Genomic DNA, 15887 nt, shown 5'->3' with positions numbered 1-15887 from the left:
TGGTCAATATTTATTTTTTTTTAAGATTTATATGAGAGAAAGCCTGTGAGTGGGGGGAGGGGCAGAGTTAGAGAATCTTCAAGCATACTCCTCACTGAGTGTGGAGCCCGATGTGAGACTTGATCTCATGAACTCATGAGATCATAACCTGAGCTGAAACCGAGAGATGGACGCTTAACTAATTGAGCTACCCAGGTGCCCCTAAAGTGGCTAAAATTCAAAAAATACTGACCATGTCAAATGTTGGCAAAGATACGGAAGAACTGGAACTCTCACACTCTTTTGGTGGGAATAAAAAATGTTACAAACATTTTGGAATACAGTTTGAAAATGTATTAAAAAATAAACATATACCTACTATATGATCTAGCCATTCTACTCCTAGGTACTTACCCAAGAGAAAAGGAAGTATACGTTCACATGTTCAAAGACCTACGTGTCTATAGCAGATGTATTTATAAAAACTCCAAACAGGAAAAAACCCAAATGTCCATTAAAAGATGGGTAAATAAACGAATTGTGGCATATGTGATGTCAGGAACCATGAAAGCTTTTGAGATCTCATGCTGATTGCATGCTAACAAGGTATCTCACCACTTCATAGACACAGAGAGATGCAGGGCTTCTGAGCCAGACTAAAGACAGCTTATTACCATGGCAATAACGTAGCCAGAGTAACATAACTGTGTCCTTTTTCTGAGCTTCTGTCCCACTAGATGACATGGAGAGAGCCAAGTGTTGCTCGTACACTCAGTGGGGTACATTGTAGCAGAGAAAACATTGACATTTGGAAGCCCTGATTTTATTTAGGAGATACTGGTAAACCAGCCCATTCTCAAAGAGGTCCTCCACCAGGACTGATCAGTGACAGACTTCAGAAGTAACGTGATTGATCACTGACCAGGATGTGTATCTGTACTGACCTGGGAACTGAGGAGCTGGACCTGTAAAATTCACAATTTGTGTAATTACTGTCAATTTAGTAAGTCTGGCCAAGATTTCAAATACACTTCCCACCACCGCCCCCTGTCTAAATTCAGTCTCCGTTAGTCTTCTACCTAACACTATTACAGTTCCGGTATCTTAAACTCCTCCTAGTTAATGATAACGGCCCCAACAAGGCCTACTTCAAATATTACATCTGTGAAATCTCCCCCAATTTTTCCACCTTGTCCGAAGTTATCAGTTTTCCTCTGGACTCCTATAGATCGTGGGACATAGATTAGTTCTGTCACACAGATCACGACAGCTCAGCAATCAGTTTATATGTCTGTCATTCACTGGACTGCAAGTGGCACACGGTAAGAACTCAGTAAATCTTTGTTAAAGGAACACACAAAAGAATTCCACAGAATACTTAGGTGATCAGAAATAGTATTCTAGGTTCCAGAAAAGTGACTATGGAGATATAAATGGTTCATGCTATTTTATCCCTTTTCAATAGATCATTTAAAAGTAGGCAAAAATCAATTTTTGCCTACTCCTCAATTTTCGCAGCTAATTTGAGCAAGACCCAGGATCATAAACTCTAAGGAACGGTACATGCTTAAGCATTCTTAGCTCCCCCTGAATTTCAAAAGCAAGTGGAAACTTTATGTGTCTGATTATTACAGACTCTACTGCCCCAAGAGTTAACAATGACAGATTATACCGATGCTGGCATAAAGCCAAGTTAAATAGCCTACAGGCCCTTCTTAAAGCTGAACCTTCCAAATTGGAGAGTAATTTACTTTCAAAAATTTCTTGGGTAACTGTAACATAGCGTTTGATGTCCTATTACCTCCCAATGTATACAATATGTTCTCCTCATTCGGAGAGTCCCCTCAGCCTTCATAGCTTTGGACCCACCACTGCCACTCCCGTCAAAAGATATCCCGGAATAACTGGACAGAGCCATCAGAAGTTGTCAGAGAAATAAGGAGGTGACACTTTTGTCATCACAGACCAAATGTGAAACCAGAATGACTGCAAGTGTGTAAATCAGGGTTTTCCCCCGAGGCAAAGCTTTTTAAAAGACACGAAGATGATAAGTACTTATTTTTAATTAAAATACCCTTTTCCAACATCACATATTGAATTTCAATATCCTCATTTACACTGTGCTCTCCTGCCACCAGGCTGTTGCTAGCACTGGATTCTATGATCTACAGAGAGGACCTGGCAAATTCGCTTCCAACTCTTTCCTCTTGCCCCTACTAACAGTGATGATGAGGATAAGAATGCCTGACAGGTGTTAAGGCTTTTTGGCCGTTATATACCTGCCCCCCAGGGGAGTCTCTATCTGCCAATTGTTTTTTTAATTTTATTTATTTATTTGATAGAGAGAGATCACAAGTAGATGGAGAGGCAGGCAGAGAGAGAGAGGGAAGCAGGCTCCCTGCTGAGCAAAGAGCCCGATACAGGACTCGATCCCCGGACCCTGAGATCATGACCTGAGCTGAAGGCAGCGGCTTAACCCACTGAGCCACCCAGGCGCCCCTCTATTTGCCAATTGTTATAGCAGATACCTACAAGGACAGCGACACAGCAGAGAGAATCACTGACTTTACTCTCCTGAGCCCTTTATCCCCCTCCACATGTCAGCAATTCTGAGACAATGAATCAAACCATCTTGACAGGCTTAGGCCATTTATACCATCTACTCTAAAAAGAAACAGATTAAAAGGATTTAACAATATTGCAGTTATTATTATAGAAGGAAATGCTATTATGGAGCTGGCAGGAACAAGCAAAAATAGTCTTCTTGACAAACTTTTGTGAATTTCCTGCTTCCATTTTTGGAAGCAAGTTTCTACTCCTTGTCCGTACTGTGATTTTAATTATTCAAACTGAAAAGCATTGTCCGATAAAGGATAACAATTCTGCACGAAGTGCCATTTTGCAAATGATTCACATTTTCATGTAGAATAAAGTTGCTGGAGTTTTCCAAGTAAGACATGTTACAGTTTCTTGTACAGCAACTGTCCAATTCTGTTTTCTTAGCTCCCTAGAATATGGATCTAACAAAGCCGAGGGTCTGGGTGTGCCTCCCAAGTAAGGAAGTTATAAAAGGAAAAAAGTCTTCATAGGTAGCAACATCACCCTGATTCCCCAAAAGCAATTCCCCGTGTTTGTCCTTTGGATGTGTGATGAACATCATCATCTCCCCATGTGAAATGCAGCACCAACATTGTAAGGCTAGAACATGGTGGCCGCAAGCCAAGACCAGGGAAAATTCAAGCACAGCACAGACTCTGGCAAGCCAGAGATGGGGCGATATGGAGGCTGCTCGTCACTCGGTAAGAGTCCCTAATATGCGCCTTCTGCGTCTTTGTCTTTTACAAAGATCTCCCAAGTGGTAACACAATTTTGATTGGGACACAGGCAGGCAGTAAAAAGTGTTGGAGGAAAAAGACCTGTTTCGTCTGATGGCTTGACATCATTTTTCATTTTTTCTGCCCTCTTGGGTAAACTGATCCAGAGAACGCCTTTGATCTTTCCCTCTTTTTTTTTTTTTTTTTTTGCCTCACTCCTGCCAGCTTTTCTACCCACCTATTAAGCCTGAGATTGGGATTGTAAAGTCAGCGCTGGGTTTTAACCGTTTCAGTTTCCTTCATTCAAGCTTCGAGCTCACACACAAGTGCTCAAGGAAAGCTTCTTGTAGGGAGACCCAGGGGCGGTGCCGGGCTGAATGAGGAATGGTTGGGCAGGATGGATGCACAAAAGGAGGGAACTTTCCTTTTTGCAGGAGAGCACTTTTACTCTGTTGACAGCCAGCTGAACTCACTCCATCTCAAAAAGCAGAATTTGATGAATAGGGGGATAGGGTATTTGATATTGGTGACTGCTAACACCTCAGGATTTACTCAGGAGCAAGGCCAAAACCTCAAGCTGCCACTCAGAAAAGCTGGGAGGTGGGTCACTAGGAAGGAGGAGAGCGAGCAGACAGTTCTCTGCCGGAGGCACCACATCTCCGGGATCCCAGGCGTCTTCAGTTCACAGCAAAGCTTCACTGTGTTAGGCCAAGCTCCAGGCCTCACTAGCTCTGCCCTCGAGGCCAGCCACCTTTGGAGGAGCAGGTCCACCAGGTAAAATATGGAAATCAGTAAGCTTCCGGCCACACAAGCTCTCCAATGCAGAGACCCAGGGGATGGCTAACAGGCCCTAACCTCATTAGTCTCCGGTCTTAGACCCCAGTGACTTTGGTCAGGCTCTGAGGCCCTTGGAAGCATTAAGAACAGCAGCTCCAACCATCAGACTGACAAGAGATAAGATCTTATAAACCAGAATGTCAGTTAACATTACACAAAATTCGTGCTTTAACAAAGGAAACATCATTTGAAGGCTTCACTCAAAGGTTCAAGGAATGTTCTTGTGACGGTGCCAGGCCCTGTCACGGGGCCTGTGGTGGCATGTCTAATTCATGCCAAATCTGGATCAAGACTGAGAGGATTTGTGTCCAGGGCTCCTGTGGGAAAATTCCCTCCCGCATTCTGGATTAGGTCATGGATGCCACAGTGTGAAGGAGAGTAAGGCTCCTCTCTAGTAAGCCCGAGGGCAATGGTTTAAAAGACGACCAGATTTCAACCTTCTGGTTTCAACTGAATCCAGATGCGTAAATACCAAAGATATTGAAGGGAAAAGGAAAATCTAAGAATCTCTTTAGTACCTCCAGAAAAGCATGGCTGAAATGTTCCAGAAAAAATCATCAGCAATCTTGACATGAAAGAATAATTAATTCCATCTCTACGTTTATGTGCTGATATCTTTATGTTCACATTTTAGGGTGAACTACGGTACTCCAACTCATGGTCCAGTAAATCTTATGAGTTAGCCACGCAAGTGCTATGATTCAGTCTGATTCTGGAAAGCTAACCTCCCCAAATGTATTCGTTTCCTAGGGCTGCCATAGCAAATTATCACCAACTGGGTGGCTTAAGACAATGAAAATTTATTCTCTCATAGTTCTGGAGGCCAGAAGTTATAGTTCAAGGTGCTGGCAGGGCCACCCTCCCTCTGAAGGCCTGGAGCAAAGATCCTTCCTCACCTCTCCCGGCTTCTGGTGGCTTCCCTGGCTTGTGGCCACATCACTGCCTTCATGTGGCCTTTTCCTCTTGCCATCTCGCCTCTCACAAGGACACTTGGCTTTTGGATTTATGGCCTCCCCTGGGTAATCTAGGATGATTTCATCTCAAAATCCTTAATTATATCTGCAATGACCCTTTTTCTAAAGAAGATCACATTCACAGGTCCCAGGGATTAGGATGTGGACCTCTCTTTCGGCGGGGTGTGTGTGTGTGTGTGTGTGTGTGTGTGTGTGTGTGTGACAATTTGACCCACTGCACTAATCGTACTCTGGACTTCAAGGTCTCCACAAAACTTCAAGTGCTTGAAAATAGATGGCAAACAATTGCCCTTCTTCTTTTAATGCTAATTTTTTAAAAAAGTGAGGAAACTTGCTCCTTTTGCTTTATATACCATTTGGAAGACAGCTGGCCTCTGCCTCAAATGTTAAGAATCTGGTGCGAGCGAGCCCCATGCCAACTGCACACGTGTAGGCAACTTCCAAAGTATGTCTTCCTAATTACACTGTTTACGCTCTAGTATACACATACCACTGAGGAGTCACCTGTTTATTACAGGATGCTTTCAGAAGCGAAAATATACAAATACTTTTACGCAGATTCCAGGAAAAATGTTTTGGCAGAAACCGTCTGTTTAAAATGTAAAAGCAAAGCAAGCCAGCCAGCCAGCCTCTCTCACACTAGTTGTGGGATCTTAGGCAGATTATTTATAAATCACCCTGTGTTTCGGTTTTCCCATCTATAAAAAGTATATTATCTACTTCATAGAGTTGTTACGAGGATTAAATAGTTTAGTATTTGTAAAGCATTTAAATCGCGCCAGCACATTGTAAGGACTTTCTAAGTTTTATCACAAATTTTTAAAAAGTCATAATTAGAAATTGCACTAAACAGGGGCGCCTGGGTTGCTCAGTCAGTTAAGCCTTTGCCTTTGACTCAGGTCATGATCTCAGGGTCCTGGGATGGAGCCCCAAGGCAGGCTCCTTTCTCAGCAGGGAGCCTGCTTCTCCCTCTCCCTTTACCCTCCCCCTTGCTCATGTTCTCTCTCTCTCACAAATAAACAAACAAAATCTTAAAAAAAAAAAAGAAATTGCACTGAACATTAAGAGATCATTTACAGGGGTGCCTGGGTGGCTCAGTGGGTTAAAGCCTCTGCCTTCGGCTCAGGTCATGATCCCAGGGTCCTAGGATCGAGCCCTGCATGGAGCTCTCTGCTCACTGGGGAGCCTGCTTCTACCTCTCTCTCTGCCTGCCTCTCTGCCTACTTGTGATCTCTATCAAATAAATAAATAAAATCTTTAAAAAAAAAAAAGAGAGAGATCATTTACAAACACATTCAAAGCATGCATATCCATTAAAGTTCTTGGCTGCAAGTAACAGAAATGCAGACAAATTTTTTTTTGAAAATGAACGGGAAGGTTTACAAGATGGCTGGAACCAAGGGAAGCCAGGCAGCAGAGGGCAGAGCCAAACAGACCTGCAAAGAACAACACTGAACCATTCTGTCCCACTGATTTCCAGCTTAGAAAGCAGAAGGAAAAAGAATATACAAAACTAAGCATTTTAAGCGGAGCTTTGGACTTGCCATTATCCACCATGTCTTTAGAAATGATAGTAAAAACAACCCCTCTTTTTATTGGATAAGTAAGCATGTGATGGCAGGTTACCTCTCAGGAGGCGTCTAGAGCGTCTCCATCCAACCTAGCTATCAATAACTCTTCAACTTTGAATCTTAGAAAGTTTCTCTCCTTTCTAGCTTGAGAATCTTGCAAAGAACTCAGAATGGCCCAGCTTGCGTCAGATGTGCACCTCTAAACTAGTCAACTGTGGTGAGGGAAGAAAAACCCTACTTGGCTCCTGCCAGACACACACAGTTAGCAATGGAGGCTCAGTGACCCCCCAGGAGAGAACGCCAAGCAGACACTGGCCTGGCTGAGCTCCATCCGCTCCCACCCTATCTACACTGAACGGAAGAGCTGATGGGAACTATTCAATCCATTATGTGGACCCACACCGGCTTCTAACATGGCTAAGAGAGAGGAGTGACATGAGTAGAGAAAAGCAGGAGAGAAGTAAAACAGAAGAACCAAGGAAGGCATAAAAACTTTAACTAGTAATCACCTCCTACAGGGACAGATCACAAGAAAACAAGCCAATATTTGCTGTGAGTGTATTTTTCTGGTCAAGACTGTAAAATATAAGGTATAAAGACCTGGTCCAAGTTCTGTCAGGGCTGTCTGATGATCGGGGATGAACTGGATGCCGCAGGGTAGGACGCGAGGGTCCCACATGGGAGACCACATGGTCAGAAAACACAATTTATAAAAAGGCAGGTACAATTTTAAAGTTTTCCCACACTAAGGGTTAAGATTTTCTCCGGAAAATATTCAGTGAAGCAGAGAACACCCTTTTCCAAAACTGTGACAAACTGAGGTTTTAAGTGTGAAAGTATACGGTGACATTTCTGAAGCGTGCTTACCAGCTAGAAGGCAGAATTGAAGGAGGGTCTGCAGCCAAGCAAGTGGAAATCGCTGGCATACTGCTCTTCTTCTCCCTTTACAATGCACAGACCAAGCTAAATTCCCTCAGTACTATAATAAATATGCCTATTTAACTTCACTTGACTAAGTACTTCTCAACTGTATTTGATCAGAGAACCCTTTTTATGATGACATCTCTTTGTATCGCAAGAAAGGATTCCTTGGATATCCTAAGGAACCGATGTTCTAAGAGACATACTTTGAGAACTGCTATGTCCCAAATAAATAATGCTGTTCCAAGGGGGAGGAGTTGAAAAATGGCAGTTTGCATTAATAAGTTAGTAAGTGATACGTTACTTCTCAAATGCTCTTGTTACAGCATGAGTATTTTTTTTTTTAAGATTTTATTTATTTGACAGACAGAGATCACAAAGAGGCAGAGAGGCAGGCAGAGAGAGAAGGAGAGGCAGGCCCGCCGCTGAGCAGAGAGCCCGATGTGGGGCTCCATCCCAGGACCCTGAGATCATGACCAGAGCCGAAGGCAAAGGCTTAACCCACTGAGCCACCCAGGTGCCCCCCAGAATGAGTATTAAGTGCAGAAATCTCTCCTACCTTTTTTATATCCCTTGATGCAAAAATGCTACAAGATATTACCATGGTACTGAAAACATACACCATAACAATCCCACTTCAAAGCATTTTACAAGAGATGGAGAAAATGTAGATATATAAAGAAGACTCTGAAAAGGTGAGAAATTACCAAGTTCTCTCTCTTCTCTTAAAGGGAGTCCTCCAGGGATGCCTGCGTGGCTCAGTTGGTTAGGCGGCTGCCTTCAGCTCAGGTCATAATCCCAGCGTCCTGGGATAGAGTCTCACATTGGGCTCCTTGCTCAGCAGGAGGCCTGCTTCTCCCTCTGCCTGCCACTCTGCCTGCCTGTGCTTGCTCGCTTGCTCTCCCTCTCTGACAAATAAATAAATAAAATCTTAAAAAAAAAAAAAAAAGGAGTCTTCAGAACTGCCAAAAAGGGGTCCACTCCAAATGACTTGAGTCGATTTAGCTCACAGCCGTCAGTCCCCTGGATCAGACGATGTTTAGGATATCTAGGGTTTATCTAGGAGCACCCCAGGTTCTCCCCAAGAAAGCTGGAACCCTGCAGAGATACTGCCTCTGGAGACAGTCCGCCCCCTTCCACCTTAACCCTTCCTCCTCCCCAGACGCCAGCTCCATCAGAAATGACATTTTTGATGGCAGAGGTATGTGTCAAAGGTGGGGGAGCAAAGGAGTCCTTAACCTACTGCAAGTGTATAAAAGTCGTGTGTGGAGATGGGAGACATATATATTCCTGATATGCAAATTGGCTGAAAACAGGAATGAGTTTTTCAGGAGAAACAATATGGTGAGTGGTGAACAGGTATCTGGGTCCGTAGTCCAGCTCCATCGTTGTTAGATCATTTTGCAGGCATTATTATGAAAATGTATTACCATTTATAACATTTCCCTAAAAAAAATAAAAAAGGCTTTTATGTTCTAAATAGCACACACTAAATATAATAATACAGAGAACTAAAACGTTGATTAATTATGGAGAGATGCACTTAGCTTCTGTAGTCCTTAGACTATGCTCCAAGATTTATTCATGGTCCATGGCTTTTTTGTTCAGTATTTTCTCAATCTGACATACACCCTTTAATTATTATAGGAATTCCTAATTTAAGCAAATATGAACCAGCAGATGTTTTAAGTTTTGATTTGGAGATCTGGTATTAACAGAATGAAAAAGTAAATGCCTTGGGGCGCCTGGGTGGCTCAGTGGGTTAAAGCCTCTGCCTTCGGCTCAGGTCATGATCCCAGGGTCCTGGGGTCGAGCCCCACATCGGGCTCTCTGCTCAGCGGGGAGTCTGCTTCCTCCTCTCTCTCTGCCTGCCTCTCTGCCTACTTGTGATCTCTGTCTGTCAAAAAAAAAAAAAAAAAAAAAGTAAATGCCTTAAACAGAAACATATTTAAATCATATTTATTTTTTGTTATTAATATAAAAATATGCATTTCAAAACACTTCAAGGTATTTGATAAGCTGCACAACAGAAAAGGCCAGCTAGCGAACTGTTCCCAAGCGAGTCTGAGGCTCCCAATAAACAGCACAGCAAGGCCAGCCTATGGCCACAAGGACATATTCCTGCTTTGCAAGCGCACACTGACTCCAAACGATATTAGGAAAAGATGTGCTTTGAAGAACAAAATAAAGGTAAACTGAGCACCTTTTACAATGCCATAATAAAATATTCATTAATTCCTCTGTGTGAAAATCTGGGAAAAGATGGAACGTAGATAGGATATAAAGGAGTTAAATTTAGCACTAGTGTTTATAAAGTCAGTTTTCTCTGACTTGGTTTAAAACAGATAAAATATTCTAAGACATTTTAGAGTTCATGGGTTTTATATTTGCCAATGTCATCACCTGCTAACAGCAGCTTCTTAGTTGTTGATAGAAATTTGATATTACAGACTGATGTATGTTGTCCTAGACTGACATCGTCTCCTTCTTTTCTTACTATGGTGCTGTCATTGGTGTACCACAAAGTCCTATCACACACAGATTATAACCACACTTCATCAGAAGCAGAAATTTAGGAAGCACATTTTGCCAAACTGATTTTTGAATCTTCCAAATTGTATTTGCTCACTTACTTGCCAATTTGAAAAATCTAGTAATTTGTAGAGGGCTTCTTCATCATTAATGTGAATTAGCAATGCTATAATTTAATTCAAAAGCAATTATTTTTTTAAAATGGGACTTAGACCAGCAAAGCTTAGCATCAGCCAAAAATTGATGGGCACACCATGGGCAAAAGGCCAACTCTACAGTGCTATATAAAGGTCACTTTATGAAAAATCCAAATAAAAATTACTCTCAAAATATTTTGTCCATTAGAATTAGTTTACAGATGGAAATTTAAATTAAATGAGAGGACTCTAGGCCTTTGGGCTAGAATCTTACAATATGAAAGATAAGCAATGTCAACAATGATTTCTGTGATAGTGTCAGTTTAACCATTGATTTCAAGAATTCTGTTGAAACAATACATGATAAAAGGTATGGGGGGTAAAAGATACCGAATCTACAATTAAATATTTTTCCTTTAAAAAATTTTCCTCTGAACTAGATACAAATACCAAGCATTTTCTACCTTTCCATCTCCTGAAATTCCAATGGGAATCCAGAATTGGGGAGGGGGCGGAGGAGTTAAGGTCAAACCTGCAGCTGGCCGGTACACGAGGAACACCCTGGAACAGCGCAGAGACCGTCCTGCTGCTCACTGAAGGACAATGACAAACACCTGGCAGCACCAATTCCACTGAGGCTTCAGGAAGTAACAGATCCTGATTGTCTTTCTAGTGTTAGCACTTAGTAGGTAGAACTACTTGCAAAACCAGTGCTGAGAGCTGAGAAGTATTTCAGGTATCACCTGGTGACTCCCGTCAAGTTTCTCTGTCATTGAATGTGATTGCGACCGTCCCCACAAGAGCACACCCTCCTTCGAGTGGATGGGGAGGTGCACACAAGAGCACACCCTCCGAGTGGATGGGGAGTTGCACCGTTGGTGACCAGACTGTTCCAGGTGCTCTGAAACATCAGAGAGAAGAGCTGCCAGCTAAAGGAAGAAAATGCAAATGGAGAAAGCCTACTATGCTTTGCCACAGATATGACCACTATTCCACGTGTACAAAATCTAAAGAAAATGGAAGCTCCTTTATTCCGGACAAACTGTAGATTCAGAATTCTACATAACATTTTCTTTGTAGGAGCAGAACATGCTGTATATCAGTATCCATTTTCTTACAGAATCCTTGATAAGAGTTTGGTTTAAAAGGCGAGTGAGAAACAGGATCCAGATGTTGAATGATGGCGACAGTAGTATCATATGAGGTGGCTTTTGGGTTTGCCACAGAGTTCAAGTTTCTTTGTCGTGAGCAGGTGTGCCAGGCCATTGAGAAACACCAGAACGATGGTCATAGACATGACAATCACGTAGTGGCTGATGCTACAGGAGGAGAAAAAGAAACATGTTACAGGAAGAGAGAACCTGTATGGGAAGGAACACAAGATACCTCTAAATAAGGATTCTAAATGTATACATAAAATACACAGAATTACAAAAGATACCAATGATCTTTTCAAGTTTATTTACTTATTTTAGTAAGCTCTACATTCAAGCTGGGGCTTGAACTCACTACCCCAAGACCAAGAGTCCCATGCTCTTCCGACTGAGCCAGCCAGGCACCCCCCCACCAATGATTTTGAAATAAATGTCAAATGTTAAAAAAACAAATTGGTTATACAAGTAGTGATGAGCATAAAGAATATTTTGAGATTTCTCCAATAACTGTAATGTTATGAAATGTCTGCCTGATACTGGCAGCACCTGTGTCTTTGTCACCATTACAAGGTTACTGTCTCCAGGTTAAGTATTCTGACATTTTAAAGCAGGCCATTCTATACCTTGACAGAAGTTAGAAGTACTTTAACAAAACTACCACATGCACACACACACACACACACACACACACACACACACACGTTACCCAGATTCAAATTCAGGGAAGAAAAAGATTTATAGTCAAAGCATCTGAACAAAGGAAAAAGGATACATTTCATCATTAATCTCCAGGCCAAAGCTACTGTCTCCCAGACTTTGCTCTTTTAGAACTTTTATCACTTTTAATACTTTAAATGACCTGAAACAGTCTTAACATTTTAAATTACTTTAATACAAATAATATTAAATATGACTTGATTTCTTAGTAAGTTTCATAAAGCCAGTAGGTAGGTGGCTATCCTCAAATTCAGTGGAAGTCTATCCATAAAAGGTATTTCACAGATCACTTATCTCTTTACAGTTGCCTGAAATCACAAACTCTGGGCTCATTTAAGCTAACATTATTGGTAGGAAATAGTTGTGAAGCTCATCATCTTCAAGCGATGGAGCCACAAGGCATTCATTCAGCTGGTGATATTTTCCATTAATCAAGTCTTGGTGTCATCTTAGCAGAGCAGAGTTAAAGGAGCACCCAATTTCAAGTTGAACGAGTTCAACTGTTCGCGTTCTCTCCCCGGGACCATCTGGACGTCAGGTATTCTCAAGGTGCCCCCATGTGATGGTAGAGGGACAGGGTCTCTGCCCGGAGGGGCATACAGAGGCCCCGAGAAGGCCTGTTGAGCTGGTACAAGAGGTGCTAACAGGCTGCCTGTACTTTTCAGTCAGGGTAAAGGGCAACAGAAGCAGGTCATCTCTGTCAGATGTAGGAGAAGAAAAAGTCTGAGAATCACTGATTTTAATAAAGCTTAGTATTTATTATAAGAGCAAAGGTGTTTTATGGCACTTATTAATTACATTTAGGAGGGTATTAATATAGGATTGAGCATAATGAGAAGTTATCATATCTATAGAGAAATGATACTTTAGCTGTCATTTGTATTTTAATAAAGTATAAATAGTGCACACAGGAAACAATGTCCAAATGAACACCACCATCAAATCAAACCAATCAAATCGGTGACGCTGACTCTATCCACCTCATACCAAATACACTTAGAACATAAACTTAAATTTGTTTTTATAGTAATGAAGATTATCTCAAAGGAACTTTTTCTCTAGTTTATGAAATGCACTTCTTTTAGGATGCCATATAAAAGGCAGGACTCTGTGAAGTTTATGACTCACTATGAATGAAGACACAGTGTAAAAGATCAAAAGAAGAAAATATTAAATTGGAGCTCTGACAGCCCAACTCAGTTTTATGGCCTGGGCAGGATATTTTTCACATGGCTGTTCAAAGAACACCTGATGCCACAAGGTTCTCCAGAAAACCACCGAGCTCCCAGGCGCAGGCTCAGCCGACTCTACTCACTGCAGTATATTCCTTGAAGAGCCTCAGTTTAATTCTGGTAAAATCTGCTCCGAAGATGCATTTTTAAACATATTGGACTATACCCATAAACACAAATACTGTTTCATCCCCTAATAATACAATCTTCATTTTTAAAGTAGCTAGTACTTATTTGTTAACCTGAAACTAACAGCTGAGGAAATCTCAAACTGATCACCACGGTGACACTATGACCATTACAGACACGTGCAGACCACAGTCATGGGGTTGGTGAACTCCCCGCTCCTCTCTAGAATCCTGTGACATGTCCTTACTGCTTCTGTCTTCATAAGGCAACCAAGCAGTAAGGACAAAATGACAACATTCCATTCCTGTATATAATAGGCATGTTATGGCTAAAGTTATTAACTATATTACTAATAAAAAGGAGTTTAGAAATAGAATTTGCCACAAAAGGAAACCACCACAGGAGCACAATTCAAGTAACTCTAGATCCCGTTAAACAAACTGCCAATTAATTTAGTGATACCTACAACACGACAAAAAAAATCTCAGCTTTTCATATACACATTCACACAGGAATAATTAGAAACCCACAGCTTAAAAGCAACATTCTCACAAACAGAATGCAGGATAAGGTACAAAAATAAAGTCTTGATAACGTAAACCCTATTATATGGTGCTTTTTGAAGCATGTTTTCCAGCCATTATCCAAGCCTTTTCCTGGCAATAAATTAGATGCTGATGAACATGCACGAACCACTTGTGCCCATCAGACCTGTCCCACATGGTTCCCCAAGGTGGTACATGCCATCACTGCTACACAGGATACACAGAGAAGATTCTAGAATTTTTTTTTTTAAGATTTTATTTATTTGACAGAAATCATAAGGCGTCAGAGAGGCAGGCAGAGAGAGAGGAGGAAGCAGGCTCCCCGCTGAGCAGAGAGTCCGATGCGGGGCTCGATCCCAGGACCCTGGGATCATGACCTGAGCCGAAGGCAGAGGCTTTAACCCACTGAGCCACCCAGGCGCCCCAGATTCTAGAATTCTAGAATTCTAACTTATCAATAGGAGCAGCAACAAATAAAAAACATCCCCCTGCAGACTCAATCCAGGCAATTCCATTTAGAAGCCCAATTTTTCTAACTTGGATTTCATTTTGTTTCCTTATCCCAACCCCTGCCATCCCCCACCTCCCCTCTACAATCATCCTTCTTTGTGAAGAAGGCATTTTTTGGGCCTTATATTAAGAGACAAGACAAACAACAGAGCTAGGAGGTAATTCAGCAGGGATGACCAGAAGACTATGTGGGGAATTTACGGAGGACCATTCATTGCTTTCAGCCTGGTGAACAGAACCTGAGCTCTGAAGTCCCCCAATCCACCCACCTTCGAGAAGCCTCTCAGGACAAGCAACCCATTTCACCTATGGGAGTCAGATCTAGGCGGACGGAGCAAGGCTGAAATGAACTGTGGTTTAGCCTAACTTACTAACTGGCTATGCCTTTATCACCTTTCCAGCCCCTCTGGCTTTTGTGGGGGTGGGGGGGGTAATGAGTGCACCATGACAACAGACATCAACAAGGACTGTTCCAGGTTAACCTGGCACTTGTCACTGTGTGTGGAGGGCAGCTCCCATTATAAAAAGTCCTATTACCACAAAATATTCCTGAAGCATAGTTTTTACCCTGTATACCACGAATCAATTAAATAATATTTTAATAAGTATCATCAATAAATTATAGTACTGAAACATGGAGTTAACGTCCTTTTCTCATGATTAGTACCACAGAGTGGGGGGTCATCAAAGCATTCTCAAACCACAAGGGCTGAGGCACCATTGTGTTCCCCTTGGTTTGAATGATGCTCAGTGTTTGTCTCATGCATCTCTAGTCTCTCTTTCTGTAATTATTTTGTGCTCTCATGAGCACTTTATTCCCATGATGGTTGTGTAAAGGAATGCAAGAAATAGGCCTGGAGGTAGCATGCAAGTGCCAGGGAGAACGTCATGCTAGATGTTAAATATAAGTTTTGCAACAGCTCAAAGCCTCTTTTTTAAAAAGGATCAAGCAGGCACAGGTAACAAAAATAAAAATAGATAAATTGGATTACACAAAAATTTAAAACTTCTGTGCATCAAAGGACACAATCAGCTACTTCTGGCTCATTCCCTCCTAATCAATATTTCTTTCTCCTTTAAATCCTAAACATATATTACCAAAACTCTGCAGTGAATGGTTCCTTTGCAACAATCACACACAGGATCAGACACAAAGCGACTTCTAACAATGAGTTTATGAGCATCACAAACCAAGACTTCGGGAAATTCCCTTTAAGTAGAGGCAGTGTGGGGCAGCGGGGACTCCGCCGCCTTGGCTACCGAAGCGCTGTCCTCCGTACCTGCTCCTCCATTTACCGGTTTGTGACAGAAGCAAGTCACAATCTCCTCATCTCT

At 41.9% G+C, this 15887-nt stretch overlaps 1 protein-coding gene across 5 annotated transcripts in view; it reads right to left on the bottom strand.

Annotated features, from left to right (window-relative positions):
• Positions 1 to 9539: 9539 nt before the first annotated feature.
• The window catches only part of PIGN (phosphatidylinositol glycan anchor biosynthesis class N), a 102266-nt gene continuing 95918 nt past the window's right edge, over positions 9540 to 15887 (bottom strand). For all 5 annotated transcript variants that reach the window (XM_044242868.1, XM_044242867.1, XM_044242865.1 and 2 more), the window contains one exon: positions 9540 to 11584. In XM_044242868.1, coding sequence (XP_044098803.1) covers positions 11461 to 11584 — 124 coding nt within the window. In that variant the 3' untranslated portion in view covers positions 9540 to 11460. The remainder of the gene's footprint in view (positions 11585 to 15887) is intronic.

The sequence above is a fragment of the Neovison vison genome, chromosome 3 (assembly GCF_020171115.1).
Source record: "Neovison vison isolate M4711 chromosome 3, ASM_NN_V1, whole genome shotgun sequence".
NCBI lineage: Eukaryota > Metazoa > Chordata > Mammalia > Carnivora > Mustelidae > Neogale > Neogale vison.
Note: the sequence above shows the minus strand (reverse complement) of the source record. Positions and strands in the feature narration are given on the sequence as shown.